Source organism: Stenella coeruleoalba, assembly GCF_951394435.1.
Source record: "Stenella coeruleoalba genome assembly, chromosome: 1".
Taxonomy (NCBI): Eukaryota; Metazoa; Chordata; class Mammalia; order Artiodactyla; family Delphinidae; genus Stenella; species Stenella coeruleoalba.
Window position 1 is genome coordinate 33,007,097 of NC_137169.1, and position 22,054 is coordinate 33,029,150.

Below are 22,054 nucleotides of genomic sequence, written 5' to 3' on the forward strand. Positions count from 1 at the left end.
GAAGCGGATACTGCAGACTGGGGAAGCTGCTTGACATCATGGAGAGAAGGCTGCCTCTTTCTCTGAGCAGCCGTTCTGAAGATGCCGATGAATTTGTTTCCCTGAGAGACTGAGGCAGAAGCTTGGGTGGGGAACTTGAGAAAGGACACTGTGGCGTGGAGGAAAGGAGGAGGCCCGAGGCCCCAGGTGGTGGCACTGAGGCTCGGGGGAGGGACCCAGCAGCCAGGGCTGACCCGCCTCTGCATCCACGGCCGAGAGTTACGGAATAACGGCTCTAAGCTCTCCAGGCTTCCCCCTTTCTTTCAGGCCTCTCTGGACTCTGCCATCACGAGCTGCTCTCACAGTAACAAGTGGGGGCTGTGGCTGTCTTGGACGGTTAACTCGAGTCATGATGAGTTATGCAGAGACAGACAGCTGGCCGGGAGAGGCACCCTGACAGATGAGCACACACGTGGCTGTACCAGAGAACATAACGAACACGTGAACATAACATACTTCTCTAGGGGCCTCGCTATCAGGCAGCTGTTTGGCATGAAATTTCCCAAACTGATTTGAGTGCCAAATCTTTCCCCATTCTTGCTGGAAATCTCTTTAAACGATTGTATTACATATTTCCCTGGGCTCTGTTAACAGCCTTACGTAAGCTGAACATCAGTTCCACTTCTTTACTGGCGGGGGTAAAAATTGTCTTTCATTGTAAGCATTTACAAAATGATATTTCACATACTGAAACGCACCGCAGTGTAAACTGGGTTATTTACAGCATCTCAGGCTAACAGCTGGGTGATGGCGGACACGAGTTCAGCGTTGTGGAACAGCAGCCCCTTTTAGTCCTCTCACTGGATGTCTGTGACCTTACTGACGACCCCTACTTGGCACTGGAGGAAGAAAACCTCTTGAATTTAAAGTTAAGAATGAAAGGTGGGTGAGAACTGCTGCACAGCACAGGGAGATCAGCTCGGTGGTGGTTTGTGACCACCTAGAGGGGTGGGATAGGGAGGGAGACGCAAGAGGGAGCAGATATGGGGATATATGTATACGTATAGCTGATTCACTTTGTTATACAGTAGACACTAACACACCATTGTAAAGCAATTATACTCCAATAAGGATGTAAACAAATATATAAAGTAAAAGAATGAGAAAAAAAAAGAATGCAAGGCGGGCCCGAAGATGAGGGGCAGAGGGAGGCTGGGATAGGACTCTTCTCACGTTACCTGGAGTGTCCACTTGGTGGCGCCTGTGGCTGCGATCCTCCACACCGTAGCAAGCATGGGTGTCTGCGCGAACCAACCAGGGACCCCAGCTGAGGGGCAGGGGACGGGGCAGGGGCGAGGGCTGAGCTCAGCCGTTAAGTGGGAGAGGACAGGCTGTCAGGAGAACAGACTGGAACTCAGGGGAAGAGTGGTGTGGACGCAGCCTTTGCCATCCGGGCCCCGGGACGCTCCAGCCTCAGTCTTGACTCCTCCCCTTGCCTACCAGCGGCTGCCTGTTGATTCCTGCCCATCCTTTGACAGGACCAGCCCAGCTGCCCACAGATATCTCGGGCCTGGTGTCTGTACCCTGGGACCTGCTGGCCGCTGGCCCCTGGCAGCATCCTCGGTGGCTTTGGTGTTGGAGGACAAGCACACACACACACAGTTCTCACGCTTGGCCTGGACGTTTCCAGCTGGGGAGTTTCCCTGATGGGATGGGGTGACGGGGCATTAAGGTAAGGAGGCTGCAAAAAAGCTGAGGGAAGACAGGGGCAGGAGGGAGCGTCTGGAGTCTCCTAGGCAAGACAGTTTTCCGCGCTTTCAACTTTATTTGTAAGACAAGGGGCAAGTCACCTGTGGCTCTTCTGAGGAGGGGTCGTGGCATCGGGCACGAGGGCAGAAACTGTGTCCACTTGGCCCACCGGTGACACAGCCCAGAGAAGGGTCTCTGGGTTGTTCCACAAAGATGCTGAAGAGGGTGCTGTGGACACTTCCGCTTAGGACTAACAGCCTGGGCAACAGAGACAGAGCGGAGCCCGGGGACACGGGCCACACAGCCGGCAGGTGGGGAGGGACCACAGGTGGGGACAGGGCAGAGAGGTTCCCCAAGGATTCAGCCCTGAGCGGAGCCTGCGCTCTTCTCTCCTGAAGTGCCTGGGTTTTTCCTTCCTGATGTTCCTCAGCACTGGAGTCAATGTCTCTCCTTGGCGATGAGGGTGGGCCCAGGAAGCTGCTGCCGGAGGCCTCTGTCCCCCAGTCCCACTTCCCCACACGCCTTCCCGCTTTGTGGGTGGCTGCCCTGTCGGGATCAGTGGTGTGGTCTCACCCACCGGACACCATTTCAGCTTCTTTGGATGACTCGGGTCACTATTAGAAGGCTTGGCTTTGTGAAACAGTTTCAGAAGTCGAGGTTTTGGGTTTTTTTTTTGCTTGTTCTCTTAAATGACGTTCAGTTCTGACCCCAGAGGTTAGGGCAGCATGAGTGAAACGGTAACAAATCCTTTCCCCTTCTGCAGAATTTGACATCTGGTTACCCTTCTAGTTCTGTTCCCTTGGAAACCAGATAAAAATGGAATGTCAACCATTTCAAGGCAACAGTGCTTATGATAAAAATGACCCCTAACTGTAAATCACCTGGTCTAGGAGTGCTGTGCATGGACTGTAAATAGCCCTTCCTGCAGGGCTTCCCGAGCACAGGGACCCAGTAGGCACGTCCCTGACGGGGACCTGGAAGCTGTGCCTATGGCACTAGGGAGTTACTGGCTGCCCTGTGGCACGATGCTTCTAAACCAGGGTGAACCCCACTTCTCCCTAACATGTCTTATCCCCTTGCACCTGAGCTGTCACCTGGGCAACAAGGAATGGTCGTGGATGACTGTGGGCTCTGCAAGGACTGCTCCACCGGAAAGGCCTGCTTCATGCTGGCAGGGTGTCTGGTCTGTCTGCAGCGTGAGCGCCACCCCCAGTGTAGCCTGTGGGAGTCGAGTCTGCATGGTTAGCAGGACCCAAGACAAAGGCTGCCTGGTGGGTGTGGCAGGCAGTATGCTGTCTCGCACCCCTCATTAGCTGTGGAGTTTGGGGCAAGTATTATAACTTCACCTCTCTAAGCTTTAGTTTCCTCATCTTTAAAATGGGGGAACATGGTGGTTATCTCTGAGAGCTGTAAGTGAGGTTTAAGCGAGCTAACGTCCACAAACGACTTAGCACCAAGAAGCCCTTGAGTGTTCCCTGGAAAGGTGAGCGTGCCTGCTGACGAGGGACAGGGTGGGTGGGAGCCATTTTGCTCCACAAGCCCGGCCGGGCAGCACACCTGGCCTGCCTGCATACGCTGGTGTCACCTTCACATCCAGAAGTTTGTCGCCAGGGTCCAATAAGGCCCCCTTTGGGAGTACCCTGAATAAACAGCACAGCTCACGGGACACAGGTCCAGGAGTCTGTGGAAAATGGGCTGCTTCTAGTTCGGCAGCCCCGACCCTGACTGCTTCACGGGGCCCATGATTAGAACCTCACAGTGGCCGAGTGGAAAACACCACGTTGGAACTAGTCGCTGGTGAGGGCTGGTAGGATCCTCAGCGGTCTCCTCGTCGAACCCCCTCATAGCCAGACGGGCCCACAGGAGGGAACTGACCCACCTGAAGCATCACATACAGTAGCTGCGCTGGCTGGAACCTCGGCCCTAGCCTTGGAGTCCGATTCCTGGGCTTTAAATGCCTACTTTGGCAGTTCCTGGCTATTCGATCAGAGCTTAAGTTTCCTCATCTATAAAGTGGGTCTGTTGTGAAGATTATATGAGATCATTCTAATTCAGATGGCGCAGCTGCTGGGGCACACAGCGATGTGTTAGTCATCATCAGGTTACACTGCACTGTGCTGCTGCCCCACACCTTCTCCTCCTGGGGCCCTTTATAAACAGGCAAGTGAGGTTCTGGACTGGAGCACTGGCCCCTGGATGGCGCAGGAGGTGCCCTGCAGGCTGGCCTGCATCTCTCCTCACCCCTGCCGCTGAGGCTCCTTGGAGCTGTTGACCCGAATACTGCCCTTCCTGCTCGGCCTTCCTGTGGCTGCTTCCTCCACACTGCTGTCTGGCTGCACCAGAGCACAAAGCCCTTTGAGGGCAGAGAATGGACCTCATACCGTCTCCCCAGGGGCTACGCCATGCTGGGGCCCCAGTGGGCACGTGGCAGACAGCCTGTTCTCTAGGGATTGCTGGAGTCACGAGAACTCAGGGAGCATCTTGTCCAAGTTTCCTCATAGATAAAAACGAGGAGCAAAGACCAAGACAAGGGGAGTGGCCTGCCCTTCGGAGGCACGCTGATTATGTTGACTGATTACAAAGACACTGGCATCTATATTTTTTATTTATAAACAAATTGACATAAAATAAGTCCAGATGGCAGCGGGGGCAGCTGTGCTGCTGACTTGCTTACAAAGGAAGCATGTGGACAGTGGAGTGGGTACAACCAGACTCCAGCCTAGAGACCCCTTTCTCCCATCCATCTCAGGGCCTTCTTGGCTTAAAATCATTGGGCCCAACCTTCTTCAGCAGAAATTCTGGCCGGGGCAAGGGAGCTGCGGTGGGGACAGTGCAGGGCAGGGACTCCCATTCCCACAGATGAGGCCGAGGCTGCAGAGGGCCCAGCGGAGGAAGAGAGGCAAGGGGACAGGGACCCTAGGTAATGTCCTCTGAAAAGGGGCCACACCGCTCTGGAGAGGGCCTGTCTGGGGCCGGGGCAGGGCAGTCTCCCTCCTCCTGAAACCCAGTGTCTGGAGCGAGAGGGGTATGAACTGGAGGGCTTGCCCAAGTGCCAGAAACAATAAATTAATAAGAAAAGATCTTTTCTTAAAAAAGGTAGAGGTCTGCACCATGAGTTTGGAGTCCGCGGATCTCGTGAGAAGAAGGCAGGAGCCATGGGGTAATGGGGAGCCACACCAGGCCCAGCGGGTGGTGAGGGGACCGGGCACGAGTGTCACTTCAGGGCCCCGTCTTCCGAGGCCTCAGGGGTCAGCCCCTTCCTCCATCACTTGGAAGGCGTTCAGTCTAAATTCCTGGGGAGAGGCCGGCCAGGCCTGAGCAATAAATACAGGAGAACTCAGAGCCGAGGCAGGGCTGAGGGGAAGAGCAGTGGCAACCCTGGGCCCCATGCCCGTCTCGGCCCTTCATGGAAGGACATACCATGGCAGGAGGGGCAGTGCTGGCAGCTCCACACAGCCTCCTGGAGTCCTGAGGCAGCCTCGGACCCCACTGAGGTACCCAGGAGGGGGCCGATGGCCCTCCTTCCTGGGAGAAGGATGGCCCCTCTGCTCGATCCCTCGGTTGTCTAGGCTGCGTCTCCCTGTTCAGAACTTGCCCTGCTTCAGCCGGTCAATGTGGTAGGAGAGCTTGAGTGCAGGCCCCAGCTTCAGACCCATGTACTTCATCATCATGTCACTGCGCAGCAGAAGCAGGGCCTTGCCATCGATCTCCTGCGGGGATAGAGGGAGGCGTCATCAGACCTGGGTGGTCTGACCACCCCAGGTCCTGATTAAAGGCCACCCGGGGAGATGCCAGCCACGTGGCAGTGAACCTGCTGCGATGCTACAGCCTACCTGTTCTCCCCAGCTTCTGTCTCCAGCCACCCCTCCCCAGCGTCTACTACTGACCACCCCCACCCCCCGCCAGGTTAAGCTCTTCACACACGTTTATAGGAATCTCCTTTCTCTGCTGCCCGAGAGGCAGTCTCCCCGGATCCCAAACCTCTGAGGTCAGCTCAATTCTGTCTCCTCCCAGGCGGCCTCCCCAGTCAGTGTACTTGTCACTCATCACGGACTATTTCTGTATCGCCCCTCAAGGGCTATCGGGTGAGTCACCTTCCTTCCTGAGCAGCAGGGACCCCTCCGTGTGAGCCAGGCACAGAGCAGGCACTCGCTGAGCAGCTGTGAGACCTTCAGGCCTGACCTAAGAGCACCCTCCAAACCCACCTGGCCTGAAGGAGTGACCAGTGAGAGTGCCCCAAGCACAGGACAGCACCAGGCGGCAGGGGCTACAGGGAAGTGGGCTTGAGCCCCAGATGAGGAGTATGGTCACTGCAGGGGGGTCAGCAGCGGCCCCTGGCCACAGGGCCAAATGGCCACTTGAAGAGGTGGAGGAGGCTCAGAGTGGAGAAAGTAGAGAACGGGGTTCTGATGAGGTAGGAGAGTTGGGGGCCACCTGGCAAGAGACTCTTTAACTTGGCCTTAGGCCACAGCAGGTAGCTAGGAGAGCAAGTGCTCCTAGGAGAGGACAGTCCTGTCCCTGGGACCCAGTAGGAGTGTGGCTGAATCAGATCCTACACTAAAGGAGTGAGCTGAATTCAGTGCCCAGGGAGGGCTGTTTGGGACCCAAGATTCTGTCTCTAAGTTTGTATGGTGTCACCTGTGCTCAGTTTCAAGGAACCTAGAACAAGTATATAGCTCGTGCCCCTTTAAGAGTCTATAAGTTGTAGAAGCAGGACTCCCAGCGGACACAGGAGAGGTCAGGCAGGGGCACCTACGTGTTTGCGAAAGAGGTCAGCGTGGGGTCCAAGCTGAGGATCAGCTTCCCGGACAAACTGCATCACGTCCTCGACTGTCCACGAGGAGGGGTCCCGGCCACTCTGTCGAGAGGCATCCCGGCGATCCGACCCTGCAGGACAGGAGGACACCTGCATAACGGGCGGGGACTGGTCTGTAACTCCCCAGCACGCTCCTTGGCCTGTCCCAATGGCCCTGTGTGACCACTGAGGCTCAGCAGTGCCAGAGCAGGGGAACCAGAGGCAACCGGGGGAGGGAAGGGTTTTCAACAAAGGGACCAAAGGCCTGAGACCCTCTTCACTCAAATCTTAAGGGTAGGTCTGATTCTGGAAATGGTTTTTAAACTGAGGTTGTGATTCTGCCTGGACCTGAATCAGGGGTAGCAGTGAAGTAAGGGGATGACCTGGATTGGGGGCGGGCGTGGAGGAGCTGGCAGGTGAGGCTGCTTTTGCTTTGGCTCTGGGGACCATTTCTAGAGAGACCTCGGGAGCTGGGTTAGATTATAGCCAAGTCCTTGGGGCCCAGGAAGGGAAAAAAAGTGATGGATGGTAATACCCAGTGCCTCCTCCAAGGCTGTAGCAAAGTCAGCCAAACACTTGGAGGCAGAACAGTTTTGCCTTGGCTGCCAGGAATCTCAATGTTAATTTACTGGTCTGCTTAGAGCTTTTATCTCAATCTTGGCTCAAAAACAGCCCCTCCCATTTCCCCTGTGGGATCTGAGCTCTCTGTATGATCATCACCGGCACAGATCTCTGGCATGCTTCATCCCCTCTGCCTGGAATGTGCCCCCTTCTCTCCCTTCAATTTCTCCTTTTTTTTTTTCTGGCAAACTCTGACTTAGCTAAGCAAGGGTCGCCTTCAAGGATCAGCTCCTTTATGAAACTTTTCCTGTCTAATCCTGAAATAATTGGTCTCACAAAGCATTTCATGGATCTCTTGGTTACAGCTCAATCTCTAGACACTTTCCCCCATCACATCACTCTAATAATCTTTTCTCCGTAAGGCAGTCAAAACAACCTTTAAAAAGTAATTGGATTGGGCTTCCCTGGTGGCGCAGTGGTTGAGAGTCTGCCTGCCGATGCAGGGGACACGGGTTCGTGCCCCGGTCCGGGAGGATCCCACATGCCGCGGAGCGACTGGGCCCATGAGCCATGGCTGCTGAGCCTGCGCGTCTGGAGCCTGTGCTCCGCAACGGGAGAGGCCACAACAGTAAGAGGCCCGTGTACCGCAAAAAAAAAAAAAAAAAAAAGTAATTGGATCATGTCAATAAATGCAATGGCCTCAAAATGCGTACCTGAAATAAATTCGAACCCCTTACCATGGTCTAGAAGGTATCCCATCATCTGGCCCTTTCTATCTCCTCTCCCCCTTCCCCCCATCCTTTACTCACCAAGCTCCAGACACTCTGGCTTTCTTTCTGCCTCCTGAATAAGCCATGCTTTTATTCTTTGACCCAGACACACAATTTCCTCTGTCTAAAATTGTCTTTTCCCCACATCTTTGCACACCTGATTCCTTCTCAACATTTGGGTTTCATCTCAAATATTGATTCCTCTGAGAGGCCTTCCCTGATATCCTAATAAAAGTACTCAGTCCCCACATAATCACTCTCAATCCAGTTACTCTAGTTTCCTCCACCCCCAGCACATACCACAACCTACAGTATTCCATGCATTTATGTTTATCTGTCTTCTCCTATTCCCTGCTATGTCCTTGTGATACTCTGATTAATAAGAAGAAACGTATGTATTTGTCTTCATCCCCTTTTCTGGCACAGAACTCCTAAAACTCTAGGAATTTCCTAAGTGGTCCGAGAAATAAAGGTGTCTTTTGCTAATCATAGCAAGTCCCTTTTATCCACACCTGGGTATGTTAATGAGGTGACTTTTAGAAAGCCCCTAAGGATGGGGGCCGGTTGCCAGAGGGACCAACCAGGTGACTAGAGGGTGGGAACTTTCCCCCCAACCTCTGGGGAAGGGAGAGGGGCTAGAGATTGAGTTCAATCACCAACGGCCAACGAAATAAGCAACCTTGCCTATATAATGAAGTCGCCATAAAAGCCCATAAAAGCCCAAAGGACAGGGCTTCAGAGAGCTTCTGGGTTGGTGAACGTGTGGAGGTCCTGGGCAAGCAGTGTACCCAGGAAGGGCACGGAAGCTCCACACCCCTTCCCCCACACCTTCCTCTGCGCATCTCTTCCATTGGGCTGTTCCTGGATTGCATCCTTTTAATAAAAAACTGGTAATCTAGCAAGTAAACAGTTTTCCTGAGCTCTGTGAGATGCTCTAGCAGGTTAATCAAACCCATGGAAGGGATCACAGGAACCTCGAATTTAGAGCCAGTCAGTCAGAAGCACAGGTAACAATGTAGACTTTGAACTGGCAGCTGAAGTCTGTGTGTGGGGGGGTCAGTCTTGTGGGACGGAGCCCTTATCCTGTGGGATCTGACGCTTCCTCCAGGAAGCTCGTGTCAGAACTGAGTAAAACTGCAGGAGGCCCAGCTGGCATCGCAGAATTGCTTGGTGTGTGGAAACCCAAACGTCTGCGGGGGAAGTGAAGCAGTGCTGAACAGAGTGCTGAACAGAGTGCTGAGCAGAGTACTGAACGTAGGGAGACAGGCAGGAGGAGAGTGTTTCCCTTTCACAGCACATAAAAGAGTGCCTGCTCTGCCACAGCAGACGTTCAAGCACGTTTGCTAAATGAATGAATGATCCTACGTCATAGTTCCATGTATATTTTTCTGTCTCCCCGCCAGCCTAGGTCTGTCTTGAGGCAGGGACCCTGCCTTGCTCGTGTCAGTATCCTCACCACCCAGGAGATGCCCAGTCAGCAGCCAACTGTCAGAGGTGAAACACCAGTGAAAGTAGAAAGGCCCTACTCTTCAACCATGTCTTGCAAAGGCTAAAGATCTTCTCTCATATCCCTTCATTCCGGGTCCCAGGTCTGAAAGTCGAAGCACACTTGGCTTGGCGCCCCTCCTGCTCCCTGGGGAAGAGACTGGAACATATTACCTCTCAAGCTTGTAGCTGGGCACTGACCAGACCGGAGAGAAGTGTGCTGGAGCAAGCAGGGTGATTAGCGCCATAGAAATTCCAAAGGCTTTTTAGAGGGGTGGTAGACAGGGAGCTGGAGAGGGCTGTGTGAGCCAGCCACTTCTCCCTGCCCTGAAAGTCCACTGCGATGCTGAGACAGAAACCAACTGCACAGATGATGGAGAGCAGGGAGCAGATACTACACATGAATATGTCCATCCTAGCTTCTTGGACCATCTTAGCTAATTCCTCTACCCAGGGGAGCTAGGAATCACTCACACTCACACACACACACACACACACACACACACACACACACACACTGATATTATAAATACACACACATATTTACTCATATATAATACTATTATATATATTTACATGTTTGTCTGTTAGCCTACTCCATTAGAACATACACTCCATGAGGGCAGAGGCAGGAAGTTGCTAATTTATACAGTGGTCAGGAGAGCATCTCTGAGATGACATTTGAGCAGAGACCTTGAGCAGAAGACTGATTGCCATGTTTAAGGGTTAGCATGGAGGCCAGTGTGCTGGAGCAGAGTGAGTGAAGAGAACATGGCAGGAAATAACATCTGAGAGTATGTATGTATGTGGTGGGGCGGGACGAGTGGCAGGGCACATCACAGAGGACCTTGTAAGCCACTGACAAACCACTGGCTTTTCTGAAGGCTGGTTTTGAGCAGAGGAGTAACACGAACCAACTTATACTCTGAGCCTGTGTTGATAACAGTCGTTAGGGGGGCAAGGACAGAAGCAAGGGAGACCAGTTGAAAAGGAGGCTGATATAATAGTCCAGGCAAGAGACGACTGGGATGCACCGAATGTGGCGGAGAGTGGCCTGATACATCCACAACTCCCAGCATCGTCAGCTCATTTGACCCTTAAAACAGTTTTTTTTTTTTTTTTGCGGTACGCGGGCCTCTCACTGCTGTGGCCTCTCCCGTTGTGGAGCACAGGCTCTGGACACGCAGGCTCAGCGGCCATGGCTCACGGGCCTAGCCGCTCCGCTGCATGTGGGATCTTCCCGGACCGGGGCACAAACTCGTGTCCCCTGCATCGGCAGGTGGACTCTCAACCACTGTGCCACGAGGGAAGCCCTAAAACAGCTTTTGAAGGAAGTATCATCATCTTTAGTTTAGCGATGAGGCAACTGAGGCCCAGAGAAGTGAAGTGACTTGCCCAGGACCACACAGCTAGGAAGGAGAGAAGTTAGTGCCCTGTCTCTGTCTTTTCCTATGCCCGTTCCTGCAGACAGACTATACCAGGGGTCTCTCTCTCCACCCAATGGGTACAGCTGGTGGTCACTCTTCATGCAAGGCAGAGTGTCTCAGTCTGAGGATGACTAAGGAAGGTGGGGCGCATCCACAAGAGGCCAGACTGACAAACTGAGGCCCGACCATATGGATCAATGAAATAAGGGAGGGCACAGACTTGTCATCTAAATTCTTCGAGAGAAACAATTCTAGGGCCAACCAAAGAGAATCCTCTCATAGCTTTATGAGGATCTTCAGGGTCAAGAGAGATTCAGACTGTGACTTGGCCAACAGACTCCCAGTGTATCCCAAGGGAAGAGCGGAGATGCCTGGGAGACAACAGTGGCATCTGAGGCCAGTGCCGTGCGAGGCAGCCTATCAGTGTGATGTCACGTATGTGTGGAATCTAAAATATGGCACAGATGAGCCCGTCTACAAAACAGAAACAGACTCACACACATAGAGATCACACTTGTGGTTGCGAGGGGAGGGGGCGGGGGAGGGAAGGACTGGGAGTTTGGGACTAGCAGACGCCAACTATTATATATGTCAGTAGGGTTGGATAAACAACAAGGTCCTACTGTAGAGCACAGGGAACTCTATTCAATATCCTGGGATAAACCATAACGGGAAAGAGTATATTAAAAAAGAATGCCCATATGTGTATAACTGAGTCACTCTGCTGTGCAGCAGAGACCGGCACTACATTGTAAATCAACTGCACTTCAATAAAAAAAATAATAAAGTTAAAAAAAAAGGAAGCACTCCTAACAGAAACAGGGCTTTGGGGAAGAGAACACTAATAGTAACCCCCTCATACCTCGGGAATGATTTAGTTTCCAAAATGACCCCATATCCCTGCTTCCATTTGATCCATTTAACACGCCTGAGAAAAGAGCAGGTCAGTATCACCACCTCCACTTTGTGTATGGGGAGCACGAAGACCTGAGAGCTGAGGTGACTTAAGTCTCAAGGCAGGGCACCAACCCTCCGTCCTGCCTCTACTTCAGAGCTCCTTACGCTGCTCCATGTGGGGCCTTGCTGGGGTTAGGGTCGGGAGGGGCATCCCAGGCTTCTCTCCCTGTCTCGGCCTTCCTGAGAACCCCCTCTGCCACTGCAGGCCTTGCTTACTGGAGTCGTCTTATTCTTTCACACCTCATCCATCCCTGGACTGGGGGAGGCCACAGTGGGTGTGGAAATGGCATTCTCCTGTCTCCCCACTGCTGCTTTTAGACCATCTTCCGACGGAAGCTCGTGTTCTTCACAAGCCAGACATGTACCGACCGTCTGCCCTTCCGGATCACTTTCATCTGTAGATCTCTGGGTTTCTGCTCTTTGTTAAATGAAGACTTTTGGGTACTTAACTCACTACCTTCTGTTCCACCCCAATTCCTGCCATAATCCTCAGAGGCAATCCATTCAACTGCTGCCTTGCTTCCAGAGACTTTCATCTCTACTATACTTCAAATGCTTACTGCCAAGGTTACTATCTGGTTCTTGCATCTCTTGGAACAAATCCACTTAGGAATTTTAAACATCCCCCTCTCTGACCCTAACATCCCACCTTTTCAGCTCTCTTGGGACCTATGTCCCCATAACCATTATGTCACAAAGACCCTTTTAGCACATCAAACTTATAGTCTCCCCATCCTTCAGCCTTCTCTCAGCCTTGCTTCTTCCCCACCCTGCCCAGATCCAGTGTTGATGATCTAAACTAAACTCCTCTTCTCCACTGAGTACCTGCTCCCCCGCTCCCCGCCCCCTCCTGCTCTGCTAGCTCAACATAAAAACTTACCTCTCAAACTGTCTTTTTTCACCCCACATCTAGGTTTCTAAGAACCACACCAGAAAACCATAGCTCTTGTAAACTGGCAAACTAGCCTCCAAGCTCCAAGCATCGCTGGACCTTCATGTTTCCTGCAAACCATCCCCTCCTCCTTGACCCATTTCCTCCTGTCTTCTTTATGGCTGGTCCAATCTCCTGGCACTCTGGAGCCCTTCCCTACTCAGCCCTCTCTCCATTCCCTCATGGCCACAGCCAATTTTCCCTCCAGTCTCAGGGAGCAAGGTGTGCCTCCTTCTGTCTTAAGACTGGTCCCTAATCCTTTCTACCACCCACAAGGCCTTACTTTCTCCTCTTTCCTATATTCTGAATTTCTTCTTCTTGGAAGGCTCAAGTTGTCTGCTGATACACATGCCCAGCGTGCACCCACTCTAGAAGACCTTCTTTTGAAGGTCACCTCCTTTTTTCTCATCAAACTCTCCTTGCTATCCCCACCCACGGCAATCTGCCCTCGCCACCCTCCAGCACCACTGAAGCTGCTCTTACTAAGATCACCAGTTACTCACTAATCACCATATCCAGAAGATATTTCTCAGTCCTATTTTACCGAACCTTTTTGGGTTGTACTCGTCTTCAAACACTCTCTGTACTCCCGGCCACCACAGTATCAAATTCTTATGTTTCTCCTCACATGTGACTACTCCTTTGTCCCCTTGGTGGGATCCTCTTCCTGCTCCCTCCTCCTGAACTTTGTTGGTCCCCAGAACTCCTTCTTTGGTCAACTGTTCTTTTCATTCTAGACATACTCCTGGGAGTTGGGGGTCATTCACCCTACAACTTCAACTTCCATCTATTTGCTGATGACTCCAAAATATTTAACTTCAGCTCAGTTTTCCTCCCTGAGGATCAGACCTGCACAGCCACTGCCTGCTGGGTATCACCTAGATGACCCACGGGCTCCCTCCCCTTCTTTCTCTTCTATGGTTGGTTCCCTCTCTCAGTGTAATGGCACTGCCATCTATCCAGTCACCCCTTCTAGAAACCTGGGAGACATTCCCACTCCTTCCTTACAACCCTTGAATCTGACTCAATTTACCTCATGAAGAGTTTTCAAATCTATTCTCTCTTCTACAAACCTTCTACCACTGCCCTAATCTAGGCCTTTTATCATTTCTGGTCTGGCCAGAAACCTAAGTAACCTCCTAAGCGGTCTCTCTACTCTTGTCCTGCCTCAGCTCCATCCACAACACAGTAGTCAATGATCTACTGGAAACACAAACCTGTTTAGGTCTTGCCTCTAAGTAAAAGTCTCCAGAGCTTCGCATTACCTACAAGATTAACTCCAAACTCTTTAACGTGGCATTTAAGGTCCTCTATGATACAACCCCTGATGCTTGCAGGCTTTTCCCTTTGAAGTCCCAGAATTACATTTTGTTTTTCAGCAATACCAAACTGCGTGTAGTTGCTGGTACAATCTGTGTTAGTTCTTATCCCTTTGCCCTTGTCCATACTGTACTCTCTTCCCTGGAAAGCTCTCCCCCGCCTACCACTCCTAATACATTAATATAGTCAACATTTAAAATGTCAGACACTTTCTCAAGGAAGCTTCCCCTGGATACCAAGCTTGGGTTAGGTGTTCCTTCTTGCAGCTTTCATGCAACTCAAAGTGTATCTCTTTAGCCACACTCAAGATGTTGTTTTCAAGTTACCTATTTAAGTGTTTGTCTCTCCCACAAGACTTTGAGCTCTTTAAGGACAAGAAGTGATTGATTTTTGCGTCCCCATGACAAACACAGACGGTGTTCAAATAAATGGCTCATGAATGAATGAAGGACTCCTTCCCTGTCCCTTTGGCTCTAGGTCGCTGGCTCTTAGTTTCTGTTATTCTCAAGCTAATCCCAGAGCTTCAATTGCTCCCCAGGGGCCTAGTCAGGCACAATGGTAGCCCAGATGGCAGTCCAACCTCCAGGCAGCAGGCAACAGAGTTAAGTCCTTTCTGGCCTCCCAGGGTTCAGGAAGGGAAGAAGGAAAGGATGAGAGAGGGTAGGAGAGCCAGAACTCTGAAAAGCTTACCCCTGGAGCAGAACCTGCGCACAGCCGAGGCAGTGCTCAGTGGGAGGCCACAGGATGGAAGCAAAGGCCGGTACCCAGGGTTTCGAAGATTTTGGGAGGTGCTGACAAGGTTGGTGGGATTCAAGGTGGAGTCCATTGAGTCTGAGTGTGGCTCCAAGGACCGGGCCAGACTATTTCCCAGGGCAAAGGTCTCACCTGGAAAACAGTAAAACCAGAGTTACAGCAGGGACTAGCCTGAAAGGACTGCCAGGGCGCTGGCTCCCAGGAATCTGTTTGGGTGCAGTAAGAGGCAGCAAAGCAGAGAGCCCCGGGCTGAGTCACAGGGTGCCTGTGTACCAGTCATGGCTCTGGCTCTCACTAGGTGGCCTTAGTCAAGCCCAATGCCACTCTCTGGACATGGATCTCCTCAGAGACTTCCTTTTAGACTAGATGGTCTCTGAGTTTTCTTCTGGTTTGGATGTCTTAGGCTTTTTCTGACAAGGAGAACCTTAAAAAAAAAAAGAAAGCTATTCTGGGAAGAGTCTGCCCTAATACAAGATGCTAGAGCAGGGAATAGGGGTGCTGAAGAGATTCTGGAAAGAGTCTGCCCTAACACAAGATGCTAGAGCAGGGAATAGAGGTGCTGAAGAGATTCTGGGAAGAGTCTGCCCTAACACAAGATGCTAGAGCAGGGAATAGGGGTGCTGAAGAGATTCTGGAAAGAGTCTGCCCTAACACAAGATGCTAGAGCAGGGAATAGAGGTGCTGAAGAGATTCTGGGAAGAGTCTGCCCTAACACAAGATGCTAGAGCAGGGAATAGAGGTGCTGAAGAGATTCTGGAAAGAGTCTGCCCTAACACAAGATGCTAGAGCAGGGAATAGAGGTGCTGAAGAGATTCTGGGAAGAGTCTGCCCTAACACAAGATGCTAGAGCAGGGAATAGGGGTGCTGAAGAGATTCTGGAAAGAGTCTGCCCTAACACAAGATGCTAGAGCAGGGAATAGAGGTGCTGAAGAGACACACTTGCTTAGAGGAGGGCACTTCAGAAGCTGAGCCTCTTAGCCAGCAGGACACCTCAGAAATGCTTCTGGATGCCTGGCTAAAGGCCTGTCTGCAAAGGATCTGCTCCTATGCTTCCTCCCTCCTTTCATATTTGCCTTGTTTTATGGAAACATTCCAAGGAAGCTGGGGTTGTACAGTAGTGAGAGCATGGGCATGGAGCACAGAATCTGGGTTAGAATTTGACTCTGCCGCTCAGCAGACAAGGTACTTCCCTCAGGACCTCAGTCTCCTAACCTATAGCATGGGAGGCCCCTTTTTCCCAAGGGGTTTGTGAACATCAAAAGAGAATGGCTAGGAAAGCCTTCGTAAAGGGAACCTCATCCTGACATTTCTACACCCAGGCCACGGCCCAACCCCACGCAGCAGCCCCTAATCCTTGCACTATAGAACCTGAGGCAGACTCCCTCTCATGGTTGGGTTCTACCCATACCAAGTCAGATCCTCTGGCCACTGCCTTCTCTGCTTATGGGGGATGTCTTGGGTCCTGGACCATATCACACTGTCCTTTGTGGTTTTTCTTAGAGATTAGGGGTTTAGGTAATGCTTGGGATTCATACAGGGCCTCTGATGAACGCTAAATTCAAGGAAACTGTCTGGTATACAATAAGACCTCTTTGGCAAGATGGTTTAGGATTTTAGGACTACTTTCTAATTCTCGCCTAAAATTGCTTGGTAAACCATGGGATTACAGTCAAATCTAGCATGAGACAGCTATTCATCCACATCTCAGGAAATTTAACTGATGAAGCCCTTTCCTAGAAACGGTTCTGAAAAAGAGAAGTCTCTGAGGCGCTCTAGGATACCTACACCATATCCCACCCCATTTCTGCAGGTGAGGTTTCAGATTCCTATGTTCCAGGAGAGATGATTATAGCAATGTCCCACTTTGAGACAAGGACAGGAATCCAATCCAGGAAACAGGATGCCTGGGTTCTACTTCTGGGCTCCTGCCTCTCACTAGGTATGTGATTCAAGGCAAGATATTTGTCTTTTCTGAGTACTAGTTTCCTCATCTGTAAAATGGGGGAAACTCACCCTTTGTCATGCTGAGAACATCGAATGAGAAAACAGAATGGGATGGACTTTACAAAGGTGGGGAGTTGTATTTTATTCTTCACTCAGAGTTAGAGTGTAAACCGAAGTTCTCCGCAAGAGCTCAAGAGAAAAATGAACTCGGGTTTCTGTATTTATCAGCACAGTAATGACCTCACCTTTCTGGTACTCATTTTACTCAGCAAAGACCTACTTCACATGAGCTAACAGATGTGAAGAATAATCATGATGACAATGCCAGGGGTTCACCAGATGCTGATGCAAAATCAGTAAGTGTCTCTTCTCTTGGCAATGCTAAGAATGGTAAAAGAAATCTGGATTCTGGTTGAGAGGTCTGAAAAGCTGGGCTGGTGGCACCTGGACTAGGCAAGGTCATTAAATCTTATCCAAATGAGATGAAGAGGAAAAATGAAGCATCACGCCCAAGGCTCTGAGAGGTCCTAGTCAGCTTAAGGCTGATCAGATGAGGCCCTGGCTGCCTTCAGCAGGATGATGCCAGGGCAGAAGACTGCAGTGCTCTCCAGCTGTGCTCCACAGAGCCCTGCAGAATTCCCAGCTCCTCGCTAGAGCCTCGGCCTCATCCCAGCTTCTATCAAAACAGCTCTGGTTCTAGCTTTTATATACCAGAGTTTCATATAATCTTACCTTTGCAAAAAAGGAGTTCTACTGCTAAAACAAAACAAACTTTGAAACCACTGGCCCAGGGGTCAGAAGTTGGGGCTGGAACACTTGAGTTCTATTACTGGCATGATGATTAGTCAATGATCACCACCTTTTTTCTGGGATTCAGCTTGTGCATCTATAAAATGGAGATGAAATCCCTTAACCTCACAGGATCAACTTGAATTAAATTCACCAGTGAATGCTGGAGACATGAGAACAATCAGCATGAGAGGGAGCTCGTTCATTCATTCAACAATCATTTGTTGAGCACCCTTCGTGTGCCAGCCACTGTGCTAGGCATGGGGTATGCAGAGGTAAACACAGACAAGGACCTTGCCCTTACACAGCTATTTTCAGTGAGAAGCAGATCTTCTGAGTATCACATTGCAAGGCTGACCTTAAAAACTAGAGTTCCCAGTGGAGGATGACCAGAACGGTGGTGAGAGGCCTAGAATTCATGGCAAAGGAGAAAGAGGATGGGCATATACAGGCTGGAGAAAAGTCAGAGGAGACAAAGACACCAAGGGCAGTCATGGGTAGAGAAGAGGGCTGGAAGTAGATTTGTTTTTTGGAAGGCAGAGAGTAGAGCAGGGGTAGGAGTTATAAGAAGGTAGACTTCAGCTCAAAAAGCAAGGCATTTGGTAATCAAAAGTATCGAACAATAAAACTGATTGCCAAAGGTGACTGTGAGCAACATATCATTAGGGGTATTTAAGCAGAAGTCAGATGAACACAACTGTCTGCTGGGCTAGATACTAGATCATCTCTAGAGCCATTTCTGCTTCTGAGATTCAAGGACTCTACACTCAGAAGCATGCTTTCCCCTTCATGGGGGTAAACTGAATGATCAAAAAACAACTACAGTTGTGGATCTAAGAAACTTCTTACACCAACATAGGACTCAGAGGCTAGCACAGTTCTTACGCATGCTTAAGACAGACTTAAGTCTGTCCCATGTTAAAAAAATATCCTTCTCTGAACCACGTGTCCCACATCCTCTACTAAGTATCCTTTCATTCAACAAATACTATTAAATACTTACTATGTGACAGTTAGGGTGATGGATACTGAGAATGGTGAAAAAGATAGATTTCACCCTTCCCCTCATGGAATATTTAATTTAGTGGGGAGGATGACAAAATACAAGCTCATAAAAAACAGAAACTGTTGTAAATATTCCTAAGAAAGGAATAGGGAATTAAGGCAGAAAATAACAGAGGGACCTTTTTAGATGAGGAGACCCTGAGAGGCCTCCCTGACAACTTGACAAGTTGTGCTCTGAAGAAGAGTCCAAGTGGAGGTGTGCCAGACAGTGTGCTTGGTTTTAGGGTTCAATGGAGGCCCTAAATGAATCCCAAAGCATTAGCTAAACAGTTGATTTCTAAGAAAAACTACAAAGGATAAGAATGTGGGTCCAGGACTCAGGATACTCCCCACATGCAGAGAATTTTATGCGTCTGGGTAGATCATGGGAAAGGATCTGCTTATTACTTTAAAGTAGATGGTGATATGTTAAAACAAATGTATAATACAAACTAAAGCAGCCACTAAAATAACAAAACAAAGAATTATAGCTGACAAGCCAACAAAAGAAATAGAATAGAATCATTAAAAAACTGGATTAATCCACGGGAAGGCAGAAAAAAGGAAAAAGGGAACATAAAACAGATGGAACAAATCTCTCCACCCACAGCTCTTCCCTTTGTTCTTTGAGTTGCTGAAAGTATAGATCTGGGCTAGCTGGTACTTTCTTTTAGATAATTACACTAATGGTTCTTTTGGTATGAAAGGCAAGGTCTGGGCATTGTGTAGAAGGGGAAAGTTGAGACAAAAGCAAACAAAATTATTTTGCACCATATTAATTTGGAGTTGCCTGCTGATAGCTTGGAAGGGAGGAGGTATGGGATGGAGGGAACAGAGAAATCAGAGGGCAAAGGGAATTCCTCCAAATCTAGAATGGGTCGCAGAAAATGGCAATAGGCGGAGGCCTAAGGTGAAAGAGGCCAGTAAGATATTTGCTGTAGCATCTGATAAATACTAAAACAGAAATGTTAAATTGCTTCCTTTCCTTTGTGGTAAGTATCCTTCTTTCTACCCACGACTTCAGTACAAGTCTAGCACACCTAACAGACTTGTGTTGGTTTTTCCTTAGGGAAATGAAGGATGAGGAGCTGGATCAAACTGCTGGGGCAAAAAGCACTGCAGGAGAGACCATCAACTACAGGAACTGACAGGGGAAAAAGGGATTAAGAACCGACTCAGAAGCAGGAATCCTGAGCTAGAAGTATGCACTACTACGAGGAAAATGTAACCTCATCCTGGGTTATGTGGGATGGGCGGGGCGGGGGGGTCATTTAATTTTAGTTAGATTTGGATATCAAAGGAAAGGACAATCCCCAAATCTAGGAGGCCTTGCAGAATTCAAAAACCTCCAACTGGTCCCGCGGCCTACCTCTTGCTCTACTCCAACTATTCTCCCACACAGTAAGTACCCTGAGTGAGCTTTTGAAAACACAAATCTGATTGTGTTATTTCCATAACACAGTCATGGCTTTAAATACTTCAATGGGTCCTCACTGCTCAATGACATAAAGTCTGTAACCTGGTCAATTAGACCTTTTCTGCCTGGGCCTTTGCTACCACTCCAGCCTCACTGCTCACATTCTTCTTTTCTACACTGTATTTCTGAAACAAGTCAGGTTTCCTCTTGCCCCTCACAGTCTCACACGCTCAGTCAACAAGAACATTCTTCATCATCCCCTCTTCCATCTCTTGGGGTCTGTGGCACCTTTACCTCATTATCCTACTCTTTCAGGTCCAAGTGTATATATCATTTCTTCTGGACGGTCTTCCCTGACACACCGGGTTTGAACTCTTGAACTCTGAACTTGTTCCATTAAAGCACTCATCACCATGAATTAATTTGTTTGCTTATTTGTTCATATTCTTTACCAGGCTGTAAACTCTGTGGGTGTAACGACCTTGACTCCTAGTTTACAATGGAACCCTCTATACCTAAATCAGAGCTGTCAATAAATACTGGGTTGACTGACTGACCGAATAATGGAATCACTACAGTTTCAATTAATTATAAACATTTGAGTGTTCTTAAAACTCTGACAGTTCTATGAGGAAACCTTGTGTGGGAATGAAGGCGCATCCTAAGAAATTATGAGTTCTTATCTGGCTTTTATTCTGTGATTTTTGGGGTTTCGTCAGGAGAACCACTTTATAACCAGCTTAGAAGACCTGGATGGAACTGGAAAGACAGGCACGAGGAACTCACTGTCATGGGACAAATGAACTACTTCCTGCAGCAGAGAGGAACCAGCAGGCCCAGAGGTGAATGCTCGGTGGATTTCAACTACAGCTAACATTAATAGTCACTGGGATCAGCTAAATTAATACAATCTCCTGTTTAATACCATTAGTTTTTAGAGGACCAGAAAGAGCTCCTTCTCACTGAATCTTTATAGGCCTCGTACTTGATACAGCCACGTGTGTAGTTCTTAAGAAGGGACTCTGAGCTGCCATTGCCTCCCTGAGGGATCCTTCCCTGACCTCTTCTTTCACCATACTCCCAGCTCGTCACTCCTGGCTGGGCCAGAGTACCTTTGGTTCCATGCTCTTACCACATACATGTTTACCGGTATCTCCTCTCTGAGCTGGGAACTCTTTGAGAGCAGGGATTGAGTCTGTTTTCTCTCTCTGTCTCCCCAGAGCCCAGTATAGGATCTAGCACAGAGTAAGTATTTGATAAATGTTTGATGATCTGAACCAAAACAACTGGCCTGAATTCTTCAAAATGCCAATGTCATATCATGGAAGGTAGATAAAAAAGGCTGGAAAACTGCTCTAGATAAAAGAAAACTAAAGAGACAGTGGATTACCCTTCACTGGATCTTGGATTAGGAAAAAAAAAAAAAAGCTACAAAGGACATTACTGGGACAACTGGGGAAATCTGAATATGGACTATATATATCAGCTAGTAGATTTTATTAATGTTAAACTTCTCAAGAATGATAATAGTATTGTGTATCCTTGTTCTTAGGAGATACATACAAAAGTGTTTAAGGATCAAGTCTCTCATCTGCACTTAACTCTCAAATGGTTCAGTAAACAAAAAATACACAGAAACGCATACATGTATATACACTTAGAGAAAGAGATAAAGTAAATACTGCAAAAAGCTAAGTGGCAAATCTAGGTGAAGAGTAGTACATGGCTGCTCACTGTACTACTGTACAACTTTTCTATAAGTTTGAAATTTTTCAAAATAAAACACTGGAGGAAAAAACTAAGTCTCAGCTTAGGTAAGGAAGCCTAATGGGATGTACACTTGGTGACTATTTACTATATTGGAAATGTGTAGTCAGTTACCGTATTCAGAAATGGGTAGGGTAGTGTGGAGACAAGGCTGTAGGGAAGAAAGAGGGGGCTGGTAAGCTCCTGGATAAGAGAGGTGGTATCTTCAGATGTGGAACGAGCAGAAGCGTGTAGCCAGGCAGAAGGGTGGGAGTAATAAACACCAGATCCAAAGGGCAAAGCGAAAGAAAGCCCTTATGCACATCAAGCTCTTTGGCAGAGGTCTAAGTAACTAATCGGAAAACTGTAGGAAATGAAAAATGATCA

At 49.3% G+C, this 22,054-nt stretch overlaps 1 protein-coding gene across 10 annotated transcripts in view; it reads right to left on the reverse strand.

Moving 5' to 3' along the window:
• Positions 1-4,322: 4,322 nt before the first annotated feature.
• SCMH1 (Scm polycomb group protein homolog 1) overlaps positions 4,323-22,054 on the reverse strand; it is a 189,851-nt gene continuing 172,119 nt past the window's right edge. For 9 of the 10 annotated variants that reach the window (XM_079938928.1, XM_079938919.1, XM_079938921.1 and 6 more), the window contains 3 exons: positions 14,665-14,859; positions 6,485-6,615; positions 4,323-5,438 (listed from right to left, as the gene is read on the reverse strand). In XM_079938928.1, coding sequence (XP_079795054.1) covers positions 5,313-5,438; positions 6,485-6,615; positions 14,665-14,859 — 452 coding nt within the window. In that variant the 3' untranslated portion in view covers positions 4,323-5,312. The remainder of the gene's footprint in view (positions 5,439-6,484; positions 6,616-14,664; positions 14,860-22,054) is intronic. The other variant, XM_079938920.1, reaches the window with a different exon arrangement.